The sequence below is a fragment of the Physeter macrocephalus genome, chromosome 11 (genome assembly GCF_002837175.3).
Source record: "Physeter macrocephalus isolate SW-GA chromosome 11, ASM283717v5, whole genome shotgun sequence".
Taxonomy (NCBI): Eukaryota; Metazoa; Chordata; class Mammalia; order Artiodactyla; family Physeteridae; genus Physeter; species Physeter macrocephalus.
The window spans coordinates 16,642,162-16,660,824 of NC_041224.1; the positions used below are offsets into that span (position 1 = coordinate 16,642,162).

The following is an 18,663-nucleotide window of genomic DNA, read 5'->3' on the forward strand; positions in this document are numbered from 1 at the left end:
CGCTGAGCCTGCGCGTCCGGAGCCTGTGCTCCGCAACGGGAGAGGCCACAACAGTGAGAGGCCCGCGTACCGCAAAAAAAAAAAAAAAAAACACAAAATAGGTAATTTTCCGTGAATATTTATGGCACACTTACATTGACTGCACTGACTATTCAAAAAAATGTTTTTTAACAAATCCTTAAACAAATTTAAAGGTAGGAACTTTACAGACTGCATTCTCTGATCACATCCAGTAAAATTATAAATAAATAATGATAACCTCAACTACTTGGAAATGAAATATTCCTGGGCAATTCTTAAATAAAAGAGAAAAATCAAAACTGTAATTTTCACCTTTCTTTAAACAATGAAACAGAAAATATTTCATACAAAACTGTAGGACAGGGAATTCCCTGGTGGTCCAGTGGTTAGGACGCCACACTCTCACTGCCAGGGCCGGGATTCAATTCCTGGTCAGAGAACGAAGATCCTGAAAGCTGCACGGCACAGCCAAAAACAAAAAGAAAAACAAAACAAAACAAAACAAAACCCCTGCGGGACATGGCCCAAGCTGGCGTCAGGAAATATTTGTCCTTAAATGCCTTCCTTATTAAATAAGAAATACTAAAAATAAGTGAACTCAATACACATTCTAAGAAAGTATAAAAGACAACAATGATAACTTAAAAAACTAGGAAAAGGCCATTAACTATAATAAAAGCTGAGAGTAACAAGATAGCAAACAATATCATGGAACAGAAAAATAAATGCAAACTGATTCTTTGAAAAAACGAATAAAGCAGGTAAACCCAAGAGAGTACACAAATGACATTTGTTCTCTAGAAGCCTGTATGGGCACTAAGCTGCCTGGTACTTAACCAGAAGTAAAACAGATGTTGTACGGAGCAGCTGGAGAAAGAATCACAGAGATGGGACAAGTACACAGCTGACTTGGAAGAGCAACGGTTCTCACACTTGTAATATTCAGCACTCTTTTGTATATGAGAATGTTCCGGTCTAACCGAAATGTTTAAAAGCTAAAAGGAAAGAAAGAAGGAACAAAGGAATGGGAAAGGAAGGATAGAGGGAGACAGAAGAACCCAAAAGATGGAATCCACCCGCAGTAATTACAGTGCATACACTCGTTCCTTTCTCAGGTACATCGCTACCTAAAGTATTACACCAACCACCTGCTCTCCCCTCAGCATCTCGGTGCTCTCCGAGTAGAACTGTTGACTGCCCCAGTGGTGGTCTCAGTAAGTACTCATGAAACAAAGTCCTCACACATTCATTAACCCCTAAGTACCTCTTAGGTGCAAGCAGGAGATGGAGCGAAGCCCCTTACTTAACTGCAGTAAGTTGCACCTCCCTCCACACTCTGTCAAAATCAACACCTCGGTTCAAAGCTCCATCCGACAGCCCGCAACATTAACTCACTCTTCACGATTCACCTTCACACCTGAGCAGGGTCTGAAAACCTCAGATTAGGGCAAGGAAAGGAGAAAGAAAAGGCCAGACATGACAAAGATGCCAAGATGGGAATGCAAAATGACGCTGGCACAAAGCGGGGCCCTGCGAAGGCAAATCTGAGAGCCTTTCAAAAGGAAGACACTATAGAATTGTGTCGAAAAGTCCACTGAGCTTCAGACCAGATCTTCCCCGCATATTCCACCTCCAACATCAGATCCCAAGAGTTAACATTGGTGTCCTTTTCTCCCCATTCCTCTTGTGATAGTGGCTGTAACCTTCAATTGTACCTCTCTAGATCTTCAGTGGGTCACACAATATGGACGGATGCAGACAGCTTAGTGACTGGCACAAGGAACTGGCACAGGTGGGAGAGGAGTGGGAACCAGAAACCAGGTTTGGGGGGGCCTCCCTGGGTGTTCCTGGCTTTCTGCTACACCGCTACAGTTCTTCGTACCTTCATCTTTCTCTAACGAGTTGCCAAGTCATTCTCATTTTTTCTTTTCTTTTTTTTTTAAATTTATGTATTTATTTTTGGCTGCATTGGGTCTTCGTTGCTGCACGCAGGCTTTCTCTAGTTACAGCGAGCGGGGGTTACACTTCACTGTGGTCCACGGGCTTCTCATTGCGGTGGCTTCTCTCGTTGCAGAGCACGGGCTCTAGGCACGCAGGCTTCAGTAACTGCAGCACACGGGCTCAGAAGTTGTGAAAATAGGTAATTTTCCGTGAATATTTATGGCACACTTACATTGACTGCACTGACTATTCAAAAAAATGTTTTTTAACAAATCCTTAAACAAATTTAAAGGTAGGAACTTTACAGACTGCATTCTCTGATCACATCCAGTAAAATTATAAATAAATAATGATAACCTCAACTACTTGGAAATGAAATATTCCTGGGCAATTCTTAAATAAAAGAGAAAAATCAAAACTGTAATTTTCACCTTTCTTTAAACAATGAAACAGAAAATATTTCATACAAAACTGTAGGACAGGGAATTCCCTGGTGGTCCAGTGGTTAGGACGCCACACTCTCACTGCCAGGGCCGGGATTCAATTCCTGGTCAGAGAACGAAGATCCTGAAAGCTGCACGGCACAGCCAAAAACAAAAAGAAAAACAAAACAAAACAAAACAAAACCCCTGCGGGACATGGCCCAAGCTGGCGTCAGGAAATATTTGTCCTTAAATGCCTTCCTTATTAAATAAGAAATACTAAAAATAAGTGAACTCAATACACATTCTAAGAAAGTATAAAAGACAACAATGATAACTTAAAAAACTAGGAAAAGGCCATTAACTATAATAAAAGCTGAGAGTAACAAGATAGCAAACAATATCATGGAACAGAAAAATAAATGCAAACTGATTCTTTGAAAAAACGAATAAAGCAGGTAAACCCAAGAGAGTACACAAATGACATTTGTTCTCTAGAAGCCTGTATGGGCACTAAGCTGCCTGGTACTTAACCAGAAGTAAAACAGATGTTGTACGGAGCAGCTGGAGAAAGAATCACAGAGATGGGACAAGTACACAGCTGACTTGGAAGAGCAACGGTTCTCACACTTGTAATATTCAGCACTCTTTTGTATATGAGAATGTTCCGGTCTAACCGAAATGTTTAAAAGCTAAAAGGAAAGAAAGAAGGAACAAAGGAATGGGAAAGGAAGGATAGAGGGAGACAGAAGAACCCAAAAGATGGAATCCACCCGCAGTAATTACAGTGCATACACTCGTTCCTTTCTCAGGTACATCGCTACCTAAAGTATTACACCAACCACCTGCTCTCCCCTCAGCATCTCGGTGCTCTCCGAGTAGAACTGTTGACTGCCCCAGTGGTGGTCTCAGTAAGTACTCATGAAACAAAGTCCTCACACATTCATTAACCCCTAAGTACCTCTTAGGTGCAAGCAGGAGATGGAGCGAAGCCCCTTACTTAACTGCAGTAAGTTGCACCTCCCTCCACACTCTGTCAAAATCAACACCTCGGTTCAAAGCTCCATCCGACAGCCCGCAACATTAACTCACTCTGCACGATTCACCTTCACACCTGAGCAGGGTCTGAAAACCTCAGATTAGGGCAAGGAAAGGAGAAAGAAAAGGCCAGACATGACAAAGATGCCAAGATGGGAATGCAAAATGACGCTGGCACAAAGCGGGGCCCTGCGAAGGCAAATCTGAGAGCCTTTCAAAAGGAAGACACTATAGAATTGTGTCGAAAAGTCCACTGAGCTTCAGACCAGATCTTCCCCGCATATTCCACCTCCAACATCAGATCCCAAGAGTTAACATTGGTGTCCTTTTCTCCCCATTCCTCTTGTGATAGTGGCTGTAACCTTCAATTGTACCTCTCTAGATCTTCAGTGGGTCACACAATATGGACGGATGCAGACAGCTTAGTGACTGGCACAAGGAACTGGCACAGGTGGGAGAGGAGTGGGAACCAGAAACCAGGTTTGGGGGGGCCTCCCTGGGTGTTCCTGGCTTTCTGCTACACCGCTACAGTTCTTCGTACCTTCATCTTTCTCTAACGAGTTGCCAAGTCATTCTCATTTTTTCTTTTCTTTTTTTTTTAAATTTATGTATTTATTTTTGGCTGCATTGGGTCTTCGTTGCTGCACGCGGGCTTTCTCTAGTTACAGCGAGCGGGGGTTACACTTCACTGTGGTCCACGGGCTTCTCATTGCGGTGGCTTCTCTCGTTGCAGAGCACGGGCTCTAGGCACGCAGGCTTCAGTAACTGCAGCACACGGGCTCAGAAGTTGTGGCTCTAGAGCGCAGGCTCAGTAGTTGTGGTGCACGGGCTCAGTTGCTCCGTGGCATGTGGGATCCTCCCAGGCCAGGGCTCGAAACCCATGTCCCCTGCATTGGCAGGCGGATTCTTAACCGCCGCGCCACCAGGGAAGCCCCCATTCTCATTTTTTCATTCGAATATCTGATGTGTCATCATCCTTCCATTCTGGCTGAGCACCATGCCTACCGCCACTACCTTGGACCTTATCACAGCCACCTGGACACTCCATCCGCTTCCAGCCAGCAACCAGGCTTTTCACATGGTCCCTCCTGCATAGCACTGGAAAGCTAACCTTCAAACTTGGCTTTTATTCCAGTTCTGGGTTCAAGGCTACAGCGGTACCCTGTGTCTGCCATTCTGAGCTTTCTGCTGTACATTCAAGGTCCAGTACAATCTGACTTCCCTTTACTTAACTCCACTGACCTCCCCCCACTTGTCCAAATGGCACTCCCACCTCAGTTAGACTGGCCTACTCATTGACTCACCAGGGAGCCACCTCCATTCTTGTCACATCACTGCCTCTCCTGGCCACTCCCCTCCATCAGAATGTCTCCACACCTTCACCATATCATTCAGACCATAATCTGTCAATAACCTTGCCATAGATATTTGCTGAATACCTACTATATACTGGGCATTGAGGAATAGATAATTAGGACAGTCTCCTGTCGCCAAGACCCTCAGTCATTCCATGAGACTCCATTCAACTTCTGATCTCCTGTATGCAATCTTCCCTCTCTGAAATCTCCCAATGCTCTGAATACAAGCTTTCTCATAACATTCCACCACTTTCTAATGTGTCCCATAAAACAAGAGCCTCCAACAAAAATTCTTCAGCAAATACGTTTGGGAAACACTGCCTATTTCATTCCTCACCCACCTGCTCCCAAATCTCCAACCTGGGATTCACAATGCCTTCTGGCATATTAAAAGATCTGACCAGCCCTGCAATGTAGAAATTCATTTAACTTTGGTTAACCAAGAATGTCCCCAAATTAGAAACTTTCTCCCCATTCCCCAAACAGCTATTAACAGCCCAGGGATCTAGGATTCTGTAGAACACACTTTTACAGAATGCTGGTCTCGATCACTGCCATTGAGAACGTACACTGTTTTGTGCTGCCCTAATGGCACTGGCCTTGATTTCCCCAGGAGAATGCTCTCCTTGATGAGAAGAGTTTTGACATGCATTCAACACCTGCTACAGTAGAGATATATTATCTCATGTAATCAGCACCCCAACGCTATTATCTGTCTCATTTCTATGGTTAAGAAAAAGCCTCAGGGAAATGGTCTGACTGGCCTGCAATCACACAGCTGAGTGTCTTAGCATATATCAACTCATTCATATTGGATCCAAAAGTTGGTACTCTTTCCACTAAAGCGATGTACACTGGCAAGGCAGGTATTGTGTTTTGTATTTTTTATATACTGCCCAATTCCAAGTTCATAGTGTAGGACCATGATAAGTAACCATTTGACTGAATTAATCCAAGAAATCACTGCAGGGGGAAGGATGAATAATGGTGAAGAAGTGAGCTTGATAAGTGAGGAGAGTTAGGACAATTCAGACGTTTGCAATATGACTTCTGCATCAGTGTGTGGACTGCATCACACAGGTCTTTTCTGGATTCCTCAATACCAAAATTTCCATCTAATTTGGTGGCAATTTTCTCTAGGTTTTACTGATTATCACTTTCCAGGTGTCTCCTGTCACTGCACAGCTCTACTTCGATTTTTGACTTCCCCCAACTTTCCCACCTACTCCCAGGCACCCTTCAGCAGATTTTCCAGTAGAATCTTATTTTGATTCTTTTTTTTTTTTTTTTTTTTTTTTTTTTGCGGTACGCCGCCCTCTCATGGTTGTGCCCTCTCCTGTTGCGGAGCACAGGCACCAGACGCGCAGGCTCAGCGGCCATGGCTCACGGGCCTCGGCGCTCCACGGCATGTGGGATCTTCCCGGACCGGGGCACGAACCCGTGTCCCCCGCATCGGCAGGCGGACTCTCAACCACTGCGCCACCAGGGAAGCCCACAGAGCCCTTCTTAATATAGCACTCCTCTCAAAATGTGTTCTCCTGCTCTTCCACAACACTAATTAAGATGAAAGCTAACGCGGGGGTTGGTGGCACCCAATTAAACATGGATCAAAAGCCATGCATTATGAATGATCCCCATTCAGTATTCTTTCTCTCTTTTTCTGTATCCTGTATGATTAATGTAAACTCGATGTCAAGTTTACAAGTGAAAACTACACCCCCCTTGAATTTAGTCTTTTTTCACTGAGTCCCTGCCACACATCGTACTACATAATATTCCAAATCTGCTGAAATACACCTCCCCACCCTCTAAGCCACAATGCAAAATATCAGTCTTCTGGGAAATATTTCCAGGCCAGCTCCTTCATCTGGTCCCTTGAGTAGCATCATCTGTTAAGTATCATAGTGCTCCTCTGCTTGGTGTTTTACTGTTGTTTTCCATCACATCCAACTTTAGATGACTATTGTTTCCCTTTGACATATCTAAGAGTATTTGAAATTTCTGAGAACACGAAATTTTTTTATACTGATTCTTTCAGTCCTATCATATTCTTTGTTCACAAACCTCTGGTAGTTCATTAAATACATACTCACACATACACTAATATACGTTCTCCAAATACACTGTGTAAGCCCGTTATGACATGTGCTCCTTTCGTCTGGAGGCACTGCTCTGGCAATAGAGACATTTTCTCAATTTTTACCTTTCTCAGATACACACCACAATTGATGCCATTGCTTCTCTTGTGCCAAATTCCTTTTCTTCCCCAAACTGATTAAAGGCTCATCTAATCAGGAGGCTGGTACTTCAGCCATTCTGGGATCACCATTAAATTTCTCTTTTTTTTTTTTTAACATCTTTATTGGAATATAATTGCTTTACAATGGTGTGTTAGTTTCTGCTTTACAACAAAGGGAATCAGTTATACATAGTAACTTTCTTACATATTGATGCTGGGCAAACTGCTCCCCCATTCCAGTCCTTATTTCTTCAATGTTTTGGAGTATCTTTGGATTCTGTCACCCATCAGAAAGAAGGGATAATCTGGAGGGTAAGAGCAAGGCTCCCACACCCAGGTAATAAGATTAAGTCCTGGTGCTGCTACCTGCCTGCTGTGCCACTTTGGGCAAGATCTAACTGCTCTGTGCCATTCTGTTAAGTAAAGTTCATAATAAAGAGTGCCTACCCCACTGGGTTTGGGGGAGGATGGACTATACTTATATGTGTAAAGAGCAACAGTGTCACAATTTTGGCGGCTGCCAATAGTATGTAGTCCTTGTAGGTCTTCTCCACTTTTCCACCACGATAAATAACAGCTGAGAAAATAGTGCTAAAGAAAAGCGGAACATTTAACTAAGATTCTCTACGGGCACGGCAGTCTGTGTTAGGGTATTTCTTCCCTCTTCCTGTTTTGACTTGGTATTATTATTTGCTCTGCATACACTGTATTAGATTTCTTAACTGCCAAGAAATTGTTTCCTTTTCCCTTAAGATTTAGGCAAGAGGTTGGTCTGTAAACCCCAATTCAGTCATTAGTTTAAACAGCTAAATATGTTTCTGATGCTAAACATGGCTATTCTACCGTCATCTTCCACTTTGGATTAGGATAAAGTAACAGCTCTAAAGAGGAAATTCTTAGCTGGGGGTCTATCTCCTTTACTATAACTTATAAGCTTTTCATTTGTTTATTTATTTATTTACAAAACATGTATAATTGTATAAAACCTATCCCCCTACAATGTTAGCCTTGTACCAGATCCCAAGCCCTCCACTATGTCTATGGTCTTAGTGTATCTTCAGTTCCCGTTAGCCTTCCCTTCTAGGCTTTGCTGATACATTGATCCATGGATATCAATGCATATTTGTGAATTTTGAACATTTCACATATCTGGGTTGATCAGGGTTAAGACAAACGGGATAGACAAAAATTTGATTAATTTGGATCTTTTCATGCATGATGGAGGGACTGCATCTATCCCCAAGGTATAAACCGATAGCCTGAAATCCATGGCATGAGGCGTGATCCAGTGTGATGGAAGTTCTGCTATGACACAATTAAATTCATCAAAAATAAGTCTAGGGCTTCCCTGGTGGCGCAGTGGTTGAGAGTCAGCCTGCCGATGCAGGGGACACGGGTTCGTGCCCCGGTCCGGGAAGATCCCACGTGCCGACCCGTGAGCCATGGCCGCTGAGCCTGCGCGTCCGGAGCCTGTGCTCCGCAACGAGAGAGGCCACAACAGTGAGAGGCCCACGTACCGCAAAAAAAAAAAAAAAAGTCTAAAGATGTCATTACATGCGGATAAAGAGAGACAAACCATTATGGATAAAAAAAGCTATGAGGATATACTGTACAACACAGGGAATATAGCCAATATTTTATAATAACTATAAATGGAGTATAACCTTTAAAAATTGTGACTCACTATCTTGTACACCGGTAGCATATAATACTGTACATCGGGACCTTCCTGGCAGTCCAGTGGTTAGGACCCCATGCTTCCACTGCAGGGGGCACGGGTTGGATCCCTGGTCAGGGAACTAAGATTCCGAAAGCCATGCAGTATGGCCAAAAAAGACATATAGGGGACTTCCCTGGTGGCACAGTGGTTAAGAATCCGCCTGCCAATGCAGGGGACACGGGTTCAATCCCTGGTGTGGGAAGATCCCACATGCCGCGGAACAACTGGGCCCGTGAGCCACAACTACTGAGCCTGCGCTCTAGAGCCCACGAGCCACAACTACTGAAGCCCGCGTGCCTAGAGCCTGTGCTCCGCAACAAGAGAAGCCACCACAATGAGAAACCCATGCACTGCAAAGAAGAGTTAGCCCCCGCTCGCCGCAACTAGAGAAAGCCCGTGCGCAGCAACGAAGACCCAATGCAGCCAAAAATAAATAAATAAAATAAATAAATGTATTAAAAAAAACAAAAAACAAATATATATATATATATATATAGTACATCAACTGTACTTCAATGAAACAAAGGTGCCATTACATGCAGATGTAAATATATGTTAATATATTTATATTACATATAAATGTGATTGATGCTAATGTACAGATAGGCATAAAGTGTTATGTACAACAAAGTAGATAAAACCATTCATTACATTTGGGAAAGCTAATATAAGGAAATGGGGGTGGGGGAGGATTTCTTTCTTAAACTAAATTCCACAGCCAAAATCTGCATAAACCAAATATCCCTGTAGGTGCTAGAACCAAGAGGCTGTGGTGAAGGGAAGTGACAGATGCCACTTCTGGGCCAACATATTTAAGAGGCTGTGCGGAACCACTGGCTCTCTCTTTCCCTGTCATGGTGACTTGGAATCCATGTGTTAAGATGGCATCACCACACCATGGATATAGCCTGAATCACAAAGTCATCGCAAGGACAGCTGCTCTGGTGAGGTGTGCAAATAACTAACTTTGTGTGCATGAGAAATAAAACATCTTTGTGTCATATCACAAAAAACCTACAGGGTTTACTTGTTATGCAGCATCATCAAGACCATCCTGATTAACGCGTCAGTTGTAAGGTATACCTCTCCTCTTGGCTCCTTTCTCTTTATAACTCCCATTTGAATGGGGCCAGCCAGCTACTGAAAGCTAACATGCAAGGGGGAGAAGTCAGCAGAGGTAACCTGCACCCTCGTCTGTGATTTGTGACATCAAACGCCTTCCCCACAATAATATGTTACTTGCTTTGCCCTAAAATCGTGTTACCCTCATTCTTCGCCTGGGAGGCACACAGCACAGCCCTTGAAATCACAGGCTTCCTGTGATTGGCAGTATCTTTATCTGGTAACACTGCCTCCTCTCATCTATGAACTTGGTTTTTCATCCAGAAAGCTTCCACTACTGAAGGTAAGGTCAAGATCATACAAATTGTTGGTAGCACACTTTCCTTTTTTTTTTTTTTTTTTTTTTGCCGTACGCGGACTTCTCACTGTTGTGGCCTCTCCCGTTGCGGAGCACAGGCTCCGGACACGCAGGCTCAGCGGCCATGGCTCACGGGCTCAGCCGCACCCTCCCGGACCGGGGCACGAACCCGTGTCCCCTGCATCGGCAGGCGGGCTCTCAACCACTGCGCCACAAGGGAAGCCCACACTTTCCTTTTTAAAAACTATTTCACTTTCTACATTCTGTGTATACTTCACAGAAACATTCCATAGGTCCTTATAATTTCCTTGTTTTTTGCAAGACGGAGGTTTTTTTGGGTTTTTTTCCCCCTCTTTCTTTCCATTGTTGATACCCTTAATTGTTCTCAGTGAGTTACTAAGGAACAGGAGTAAGAATGCCTTCATTCTACCACCTGGAAACAGTGCTCACTTCTTAATACCTGCTCTTCTGATTCAAATGCAGTTAAGACTTCTCTTGTCTTCTGTCTTTAACTGTGTGATTTTCATGATTCTTGACAAAATCAGTTATATACCATCTGAAAAGGAGATGTCAGTCAAAGGAATGGATGTTTATTTTTTAATTGATATAGAGTTGATTTACAATATTGTGTTAGTATCTGGTGTACAGCAAAGTGATTCAGTTATATATATATGTTTTTTCAGATTATTTTCCATTATAGGTTATTACAAGATATTGAATACAGTTCCCTGTGCTATACAGTAAATCCTTGTTGCTTATCTATTTTACGTACAGTAGCTTGTAGCTGTTAATCCCATACTCCTAACTTATCCCTCCTCTCCTCCCTTTCTCCTTTGGTAAACAAAAGTTTGTTTTCTATGTCTGTGAGTCTGTTTCTGTTTTGTATATAGATTCATTTGTATTATTTTTTAAGATTCCACACATAAGTGATATCATATGATATTTGCCTTTCTCTCTCTGACATATTTCACTTAGTATGATAATCTCTAGGTCCATCCATATTGCTGCAAATGGCATTATTTCATTCCTCTTCATGGCTGAGTAATATTCCATTGCATATGTATACCACATCTTAAACCAACTGACTGCTGGTGGGCACTCTGGTTGTTTCCATGCCTTAGCTATTGTAAATAGTGCTGCTATGAACATTGGGGTGCACTTATCTTTTCAAATTAGAGTTTTTGTCTTTTCCTATGTATGCCCAGGAGTGGGACTGCTGGATCACATGGTAGCTCTATTTTCCGTTCTTTAAGGAAACTCCATACTGTCTTCCATAGTGGAGGAAGGGATAATGTTGAGCTTGAACTTGAAACTCTAGTTCCAAGTTCCATAGTACAGCTCTTCACTAATGGATAAAGTTCTTTAGAGGCTGTTTAAAAGACCAGCATGAACTAGAACTTGAGATGGTTCTGAGTAAACAGACTGATAGATATCTTCCTTATCTTCACTTCCACAGTTGGCAGCATAATTACATGCAGGCTCCAGGTATGCTGGACTACATACAGTAGACAGTGGAAGTGGTGCCCAACTCACCAGGCACTGAGAAAACAGCTCTAGTGTCATTTCCACCTGGACACACAAGAGAGACACTAGGGGGACCTGAGGGGCATTCAGAGACAGCAACAGGTCGGACAAAATGCCTCCTGGACTTATGGACCCCATTTCAGATACTGTCATTGTTCATGTGCTTATCTCTTTATTTTAACCCTCCACAATGTTCACGTTAAAGGAAAATAACCTTTATAGCTCTCTCACTCTCTGTACTAAATGGAAGAACACATTAGACTTTTAAGTTAAAGTGTACAGTGGTCCCTGGGAGCCATGGGGGATTGGATCCAGGACCCCCCTCGGATACCAAAATCCAAAGATGCTCAAGTCCCTTACATAAAATGGCATAGTATTAGCATATAACCTATGTACATCCTCCCATATACTATAAATCATCTAGGTCACATAATACCTAATACAATAGAATGTTATCTAAATAGTTGTAAATATAATGCAAAGGCTATAGAAGTAGTTGCCAGAGCTCAGCAAATTCAAGTTTTGCTTTTTGGAACTTTCTGGAATTTTTCTTTCCCAATATTTTCTATCTGCGGTTGGTTGAATCCAAGGATGTGAAACCTGCAGATACGGAGGGCCGACTGTGTTCCTCTTTCCTCCAAAGATTTGACCACATTAGATATAAGAATACACATAAACTAATACTCTGTAGAATACTATATACCTAGTTAGTTAAATAGAAATTCTATGTGTAACTAGGAATAAAGACTGAAAAATTATTTTCAGAAGGGTTTCTGAGACTAGGAGTAGACAGCTGGCTTCTGTAGGAGAGAGACCAGTCGCACATCTGTTTCTTCACTAGAAAAGACACGAAAAAAGAGCATTTCCAAACGGTACAGTGACACGGTGACGATGACCGAGAGAGACGGCTGAACTACAGACCTTTCTGAACTCAGAGCTATTTCAAAAAAGTAACTTTCTGTCAAGGTAAAATATATACTGGAATCTATTTTCTATGGTTATCTCATACGCTCGGGAATTGAATAAGATTTCTCTTTTTAAAGAAATGGCAATGGAATGAATGTCTCTATTGCCTGACCCCCTGTGAGCTACATAATTTGTTATCAAAGCTTTAGAAAAATGAAAGGCAGAGAATCAAACACCAAGGTGGTCAATAACAAACGGAGAGACCACAGACTTGGGAAATTCAGACCCTGGCTGACCTGCTGGCTTCTTGACTTGAGGGAAATTGTTTAGCCTTCCTTAGCTTCTTAGCCTCAGTCCCTTCTGACTGAACAAACTGTCATCAATCTCTTTACCCCTGGATTTCCCGCCGCTCTCTATCTGTACCAAACAAATGGTACCTATCACAGTCTAATTGTATTAGAAATATTCACTCATTCATTTATTCACTCAACACAAATTGATCATATGCCTAATTTCAGTTGTGTGCTCCCTTAAATGCTGACTTTACAAAGGTGATTCAGACAAAGTTCTTGCTCCAAAAGCATATTTTAGATGGGAGAAGAAACATAAGTAAAAGCACAATAAAGGCATGATTAGATGCTACAATACAGGGACTGCAAGATGCTATGACCAGCTCAGCAGGTGTGACATTTAGGCTGGATCTGGAAAGATTAGTCTCTGTATGTGAACGCCTTATTTCTTTTACTGACTTGAAGGCAGGCGCCATGCCTCTCTGTCTGTATTTCTCACAATGCCTTTTCCATGGTAGGTGCCAAATAAATATATATGGGATGAATAAGTGAAGGAAATCCAAATTTGAAGCTTTTAATGAAGGAAAAATACAAGCGAATTTCAGAAATATAACAAAATTGTGCCCTGACAATGGGAAAAATTAACTCCTTCAGGTATTCAAATATGTGTTGATAAAAAAGTGAAACGACTTTAAACACTAATTTGAAAGTAAGAGCCGCCGAGACTCTTCTTTTGGACATCACAAATCAGAATACTGTAATGCTAAGAGCTGCCACTGAAACAGGAAGAGAATCCATCATTTTCTTTCTCAGTACTCTGTGATATAGGTATTATCTTCCCTTGACAAAGGAGGTAACAGAAAGATTAAGTCATTAGCTCCAAATCATACAACGAGCATATGGTGGAGACTGGATTCCAACCCAGTCCTGCCTGACCCCAGAGCCAAGCCTTTCGCTGCCAAATGATGCAGCTTCACAGCCTGACTGCCTCACAGGAGTATGCTGGGAGTCAATAAAGATTCCGTCTACTATTATGCAGATAAGCTCTATCGAGCAATACTGTCATCTACATTTTTTAAAGATAGTAGAAGAGAGTAAAGGAAACCTTTGTGCTTTTCAATAATTCAGACTGAAGAAAATTCTTGACTGACTTATTTGCAAAGTCTCCAGTATAAGTTTTCAACCAGGAATCTTCCAAGTGTTTGAATTCAAAACATAAGGTGTGCTCTGATTCTCCTGATGTTTGATACCAAGGAATTAGAACCTGGATTCCCTTAGCACCAAGGTATTTCATGTATAGTACTGGATACAGCATCTTCGTCACGTTATCCTTGATTTCTCTCACTGGCACTCTTGTCACTGATACCTCTCTTCCGGGAAGCAACCAAGAAAACAGCCACCAGAAGAGTATGTGGTGTTTAGAAGCTCCATATCTGGAAAGTGCATCAGACTTGTGATATGTGCATTCCTCCTTATGGCCGGTCACGTGATCTTCCTGTAAAGGAAGCCTGGAATAATCTACTGTCAGAAGGTCAGGGAGGAACAAAGGGTGTTGTGGAGAAGAGGATAGGAAAGAAGAAATGGGCGGTAGGAGAAAAAGAATGAAAAAGACAGAAGGTGAAGTGCTGTCTATAGGAATTTCCTAAGTTGTCACCTAAGCTTATCTCTAATGTTTACAGTTGTAACACAGCAGCGGAAGGAAAAATGTACACACAGATCCACGCATCACAACCTTTCCCCTTTTGGATAGTCAGCCTGGAATACACAAGAATTCATCTCAAATTACCCAACGAAGGAGCAGCTGACCAGCCGTGGCCAGACTACATTATGGCGGAGATGCAACTGACAGGAGATTGCAGCTTGAGGCCACCCAGCCACATTCATTACTCTCTGTCTTTTGACACCATCGCCCTTTACAACCTTCTGGTTATTTTTGGGCTCCCCATATAATAACTTTATCCAAAGCCATCATCATCATGGTAGTAGCAACAATTATGACATCACAAATATTACAGCAACTGAAAAAATTTTTAAATGGAAAATTTACCATTTTTGACAGACTGATTTCTATATTTCTCTGCAAAATAATACATTTTAACTTCAAAATATACATTTGCCTTCCTCACTCAACACAAACCAACTCTCTAGCCTCCTTCACCCAGATCGCTGTCCCTATAGTCTCTTTCTCTCTCTGTCTCTCTCTCTCTCTCTCTCACACACACACGGACACACACACACACAGACACACACCACGTCCCTTACACCTCATACACAGACCGTGCTATCTGCTCTATACACAATGATCTTCAACTAATAGAACAGTGGAATAAACAAGGATTTAGACTTAACTGGATTCAAATTCCAACTTTTCTTTAGCAAACTGTCTAATCGTAACTGTCCTGAGTTTCCTCAATCCCAAGAGCACTGGATAAAGTATGATGCCTCACATATTACGACACAGAGAGAGGCACAAACTCCGTTAATCAAATGGACAGTGTCCAGCTATCAATAGAAAATAGAGGTATTTTTGTTATATATCAACTATATCTCAATAAAACTGGGATGGGGAGAGAAATTGTAAAAATAAATAAATAGAAATAAAAGAAAATAGGGGTATTTTCTATATATGCTTGAAATGAAGATGGCCATCCTTTCCTTATTTACTGGAGAACTAATCTGCTCATCTCTGCATCAACCCAGATTCTTCTTTTGCTTCTCTTCTCCTGGGCCTACCGCCTCTTGGGAATGTGAACTTTTCAACAAACGGTTCACGAGGCATATTTCACATTTTTAGGAACTCTGATAGAGATTTCATAGAAGAGAAGCTTCCACTTAAAGGGGCGCAGGAGACTGAGGATAAAGTATAGATTTAAATTAGTCAGGCTGGTGCCAATCTCCATTTCCACGGACGATCAAAAGCCGAGTTAGACATCGCTTTTGTAACTAACCGGCAAGAGAGCAGACTTAAAACACAGAGCTTGTCTCTCTACTAATTTCGATTAGTGTCGAAATCAATAACAGCCTGCCCTTGTCCCCGACCAGTCCTATGGCTAAGTGTGCTCTGCTTCCATTACCATGGTCTCCATCCGCAGACGGAGACGCCTATCTGTGAGGGGTACAGAGGAGGGTGGCCCCCCCATCTCCTGTAACCCCAAACCCACGCTGTCGGCTAAAAAGTAACCATACACAGCCAAGAAACAAAAACATCCCGAGCCACAGTCGGGTGATATCTGTATGGCTGTCGAGATAACCTGAGAAAACAGGTAGCCGATGACAGCAGAAAGCCAACCGTGCAAAAGGAAAACATCTCCGATTAGAAAAGAAAAAAGAGCAGAAAACAAAACCCTAATGTCAGCTTTTTAAGGAAAAGGGGTTTATCACAAGTCTACCCCTCTGCAAGCTCTGTTCTAGCCTGAAAAATCTATGTACGTGTGTATGCATGCATTCATCCATTCACCGTGCCCAGCACTCAGTGCTATCGGGGTACACATTAGTTGGTCCCGTGCTTTACTAAGTCAAGTGATACCCGTGCATTGCCTGCCCTTGACATGTATTTGTGGTTAAAGCTGGGACGCTCTTTTAGGGGAACTGCATATTCTCCGGGTCTCTCTTCTCTCACCTCCGGTTCTCTTACTGTTGCTGGTAAAGAGGGCTGAGCCGTCAGATCAAACCAATCTGCCTCCTTCCCATAACCCCCCAAAGAGACCTGGGACAACGCAACAGTGGGCACGATCCACTCAACTATTTGTTTCCCCTTTAAACTGAAGGTCTTTACTTTCCCTCATGTTCACTAAAGAATGAGCTTTGCACGGGGAGGGGGAATCGGATGAAGGTGGTCAAAAGGTACACACTTCCAGTCATAAAATAAATAAGTACTCGGGATGTAAAGTCAACATGATAAATGTAATAACACTGTTGTAGGTTATATATAAAAGCTGTTTAGAGAGTAAACCTTAAGAGTTCTCATCACAAGGAAAAAAATTTTTTTTTCTATTTCTTTCATTTTGTATCTAAATGAGATGATAGATGTTCACTAAATTTTCTGTGATAATCATTTCGTGATGAATGTAAGTTAAATCATTATGCAGTATACTTTAAATGTACAGTGCCATAGGCCCATTGTATCTCAATAAAAGTGGAAGAAAAAGAAAGAAAAAAAAAAAAAAAAAGAATGAGCTCTGCAGAGTGAAATAGCAGCATATTTGTACCTGGTCTCTCAGCCTCTCTTGGTGGCCCATGATGGCTGTGGCATGATGGGGGTATTTCTGCTTTAGATGTTCTAGGAAAGCTTCTCTCTTACGATCCATCTCTGATGTTTGCATTCCCAGTATTTCTTTGGAACTTCGAGGTCCACCTAGAGTGTGTCTCCTTGGGATGTTTCGGGAAGATTTGGAAGCTGAAACACGACTGTTTCCATTAGAAAGGCGTTCCTTGGTTCTGCGACATTCTGCATCTTCTAAGGATGCTACCTGCAGATTGCTCTTTCCTTGTTCTGAAAAACAAAAAAGATACAGCTCACAATTAATGATTTCACACTAGAAATCTCATTTACAGAGCACCAAGAGCATTTGTGGCAGCTGTTAAAACATGAATGCAACTTAGCACATTTGTGCGTGTGTGTGTGTGTGGCAAGAAGGGGAGCAAATCAACAATCGAAAGAAATATGCAAAACTGCACTTTAGAAATCAAGATTTTGCAGCAAAAACTCTACAATTTCTGACTCTTTCCCTGAAGTTATTCAAAACAAGAACCCCTGGTCCAGACTAGTTTGCAGGCAATTTGGGTTACCCTTCACCTTCATCTGTAATTACAGAAAAGTTAACTTCCGTGATTCTGATTATTCCTTCATTTTTAAACACAGTTTCATCCTGGTAACAGGATTTTTTATATTTTTATAATCTGAAGCTGGTTTCTGAAACATTTGTTTTATCTCCAAGACCAAAAATAGCTGTTATAATCATGGACATGTGAACCACTTGAAATTCAATTTCTCCCTGTTATCACAAACCAAGCAAGCAGAAGAATATTAATATTATTACAGGTAACAATCGAGGGGATGTAAAGGCTTAGACACATTTTACTTGAAACAGACTTTATCTGAAATACTCAATGAAAAGGGAAGAGAGATGGTGCATTTTGAAGGTCTTGACCCAGACACCTGGCCTCTGAGCTGGCCAGGTAGGAACAAGTGATTCCTACTTAGAACTGAGCAACTGAGGCCGGCAATGACCATGCATAGGGAATCTCCACTCATTCTCAGTGGATGGCAAACGGAGTGTCAGGTTTGAATATTCCAGTTAACTGAGAAAGAGGAGCTACTTCCTTTTTTTTTTTTTTAATGAATTTATTTATTATTTATTTTTGGCTGTGTTGGGTCTTCGTTGCTGCGCACGGGCTTTCTGTAGTTGCGGCGAGCGGGGGCTACTCTTCGTTGCGGCGCGCGGGCTTCTCATTGCGGTGGCTTGTCTTGTCGCGGAGCATGGGCTCTAGGCACGCGGGCTCATTAGTTGTGGCTCACAGGCTCTAGAGCGCAGGCTCAGTAGTTGGGGCACACGGGCTTAGTTGCTCCGCGGCGTGTGGGATCTTCCTGGACCAGGGCTCGTACCCGTGTTCCCTACAATGGCAGGCGGATTCTTAACCACTGCGCCACCAGGGAAGTCCCAGGAGTTAGTTCTTAAGAAAACAAAACAAAACAAAACAGAACAGAAAACAGAATAGGAAGAGAAAGTAACAAGCATTCTGAACTACTTCAGAAGCTTGCAAGTTCTCTTCATGGAAAGCAGT

The 18,663-nt window shown here is 42.3% G+C and overlaps 1 protein-coding gene across 18 annotated transcripts in view; it reads right to left on the bottom strand.

Annotated features, from left to right (window-relative positions):
- Window positions 1–18,663, bottom strand: part of KIAA1217 (KIAA1217 ortholog) — a 329,171-nt gene that overhangs the window by 301,871 nt on the left and 8,637 nt on the right. For all 18 annotated transcript variants that reach the window (XM_007100791.3, XM_007100793.3, XM_007100792.3 and 15 more), the window contains one exon: window positions 17,088–17,371. In XM_007100791.3, the coding sequence (XP_007100853.2) occupies window positions 17,088–17,371 (284 nt within the window). Of the gene's footprint in view, window positions 1–17,087; window positions 17,372–18,663 lie in introns of those variants that run through there.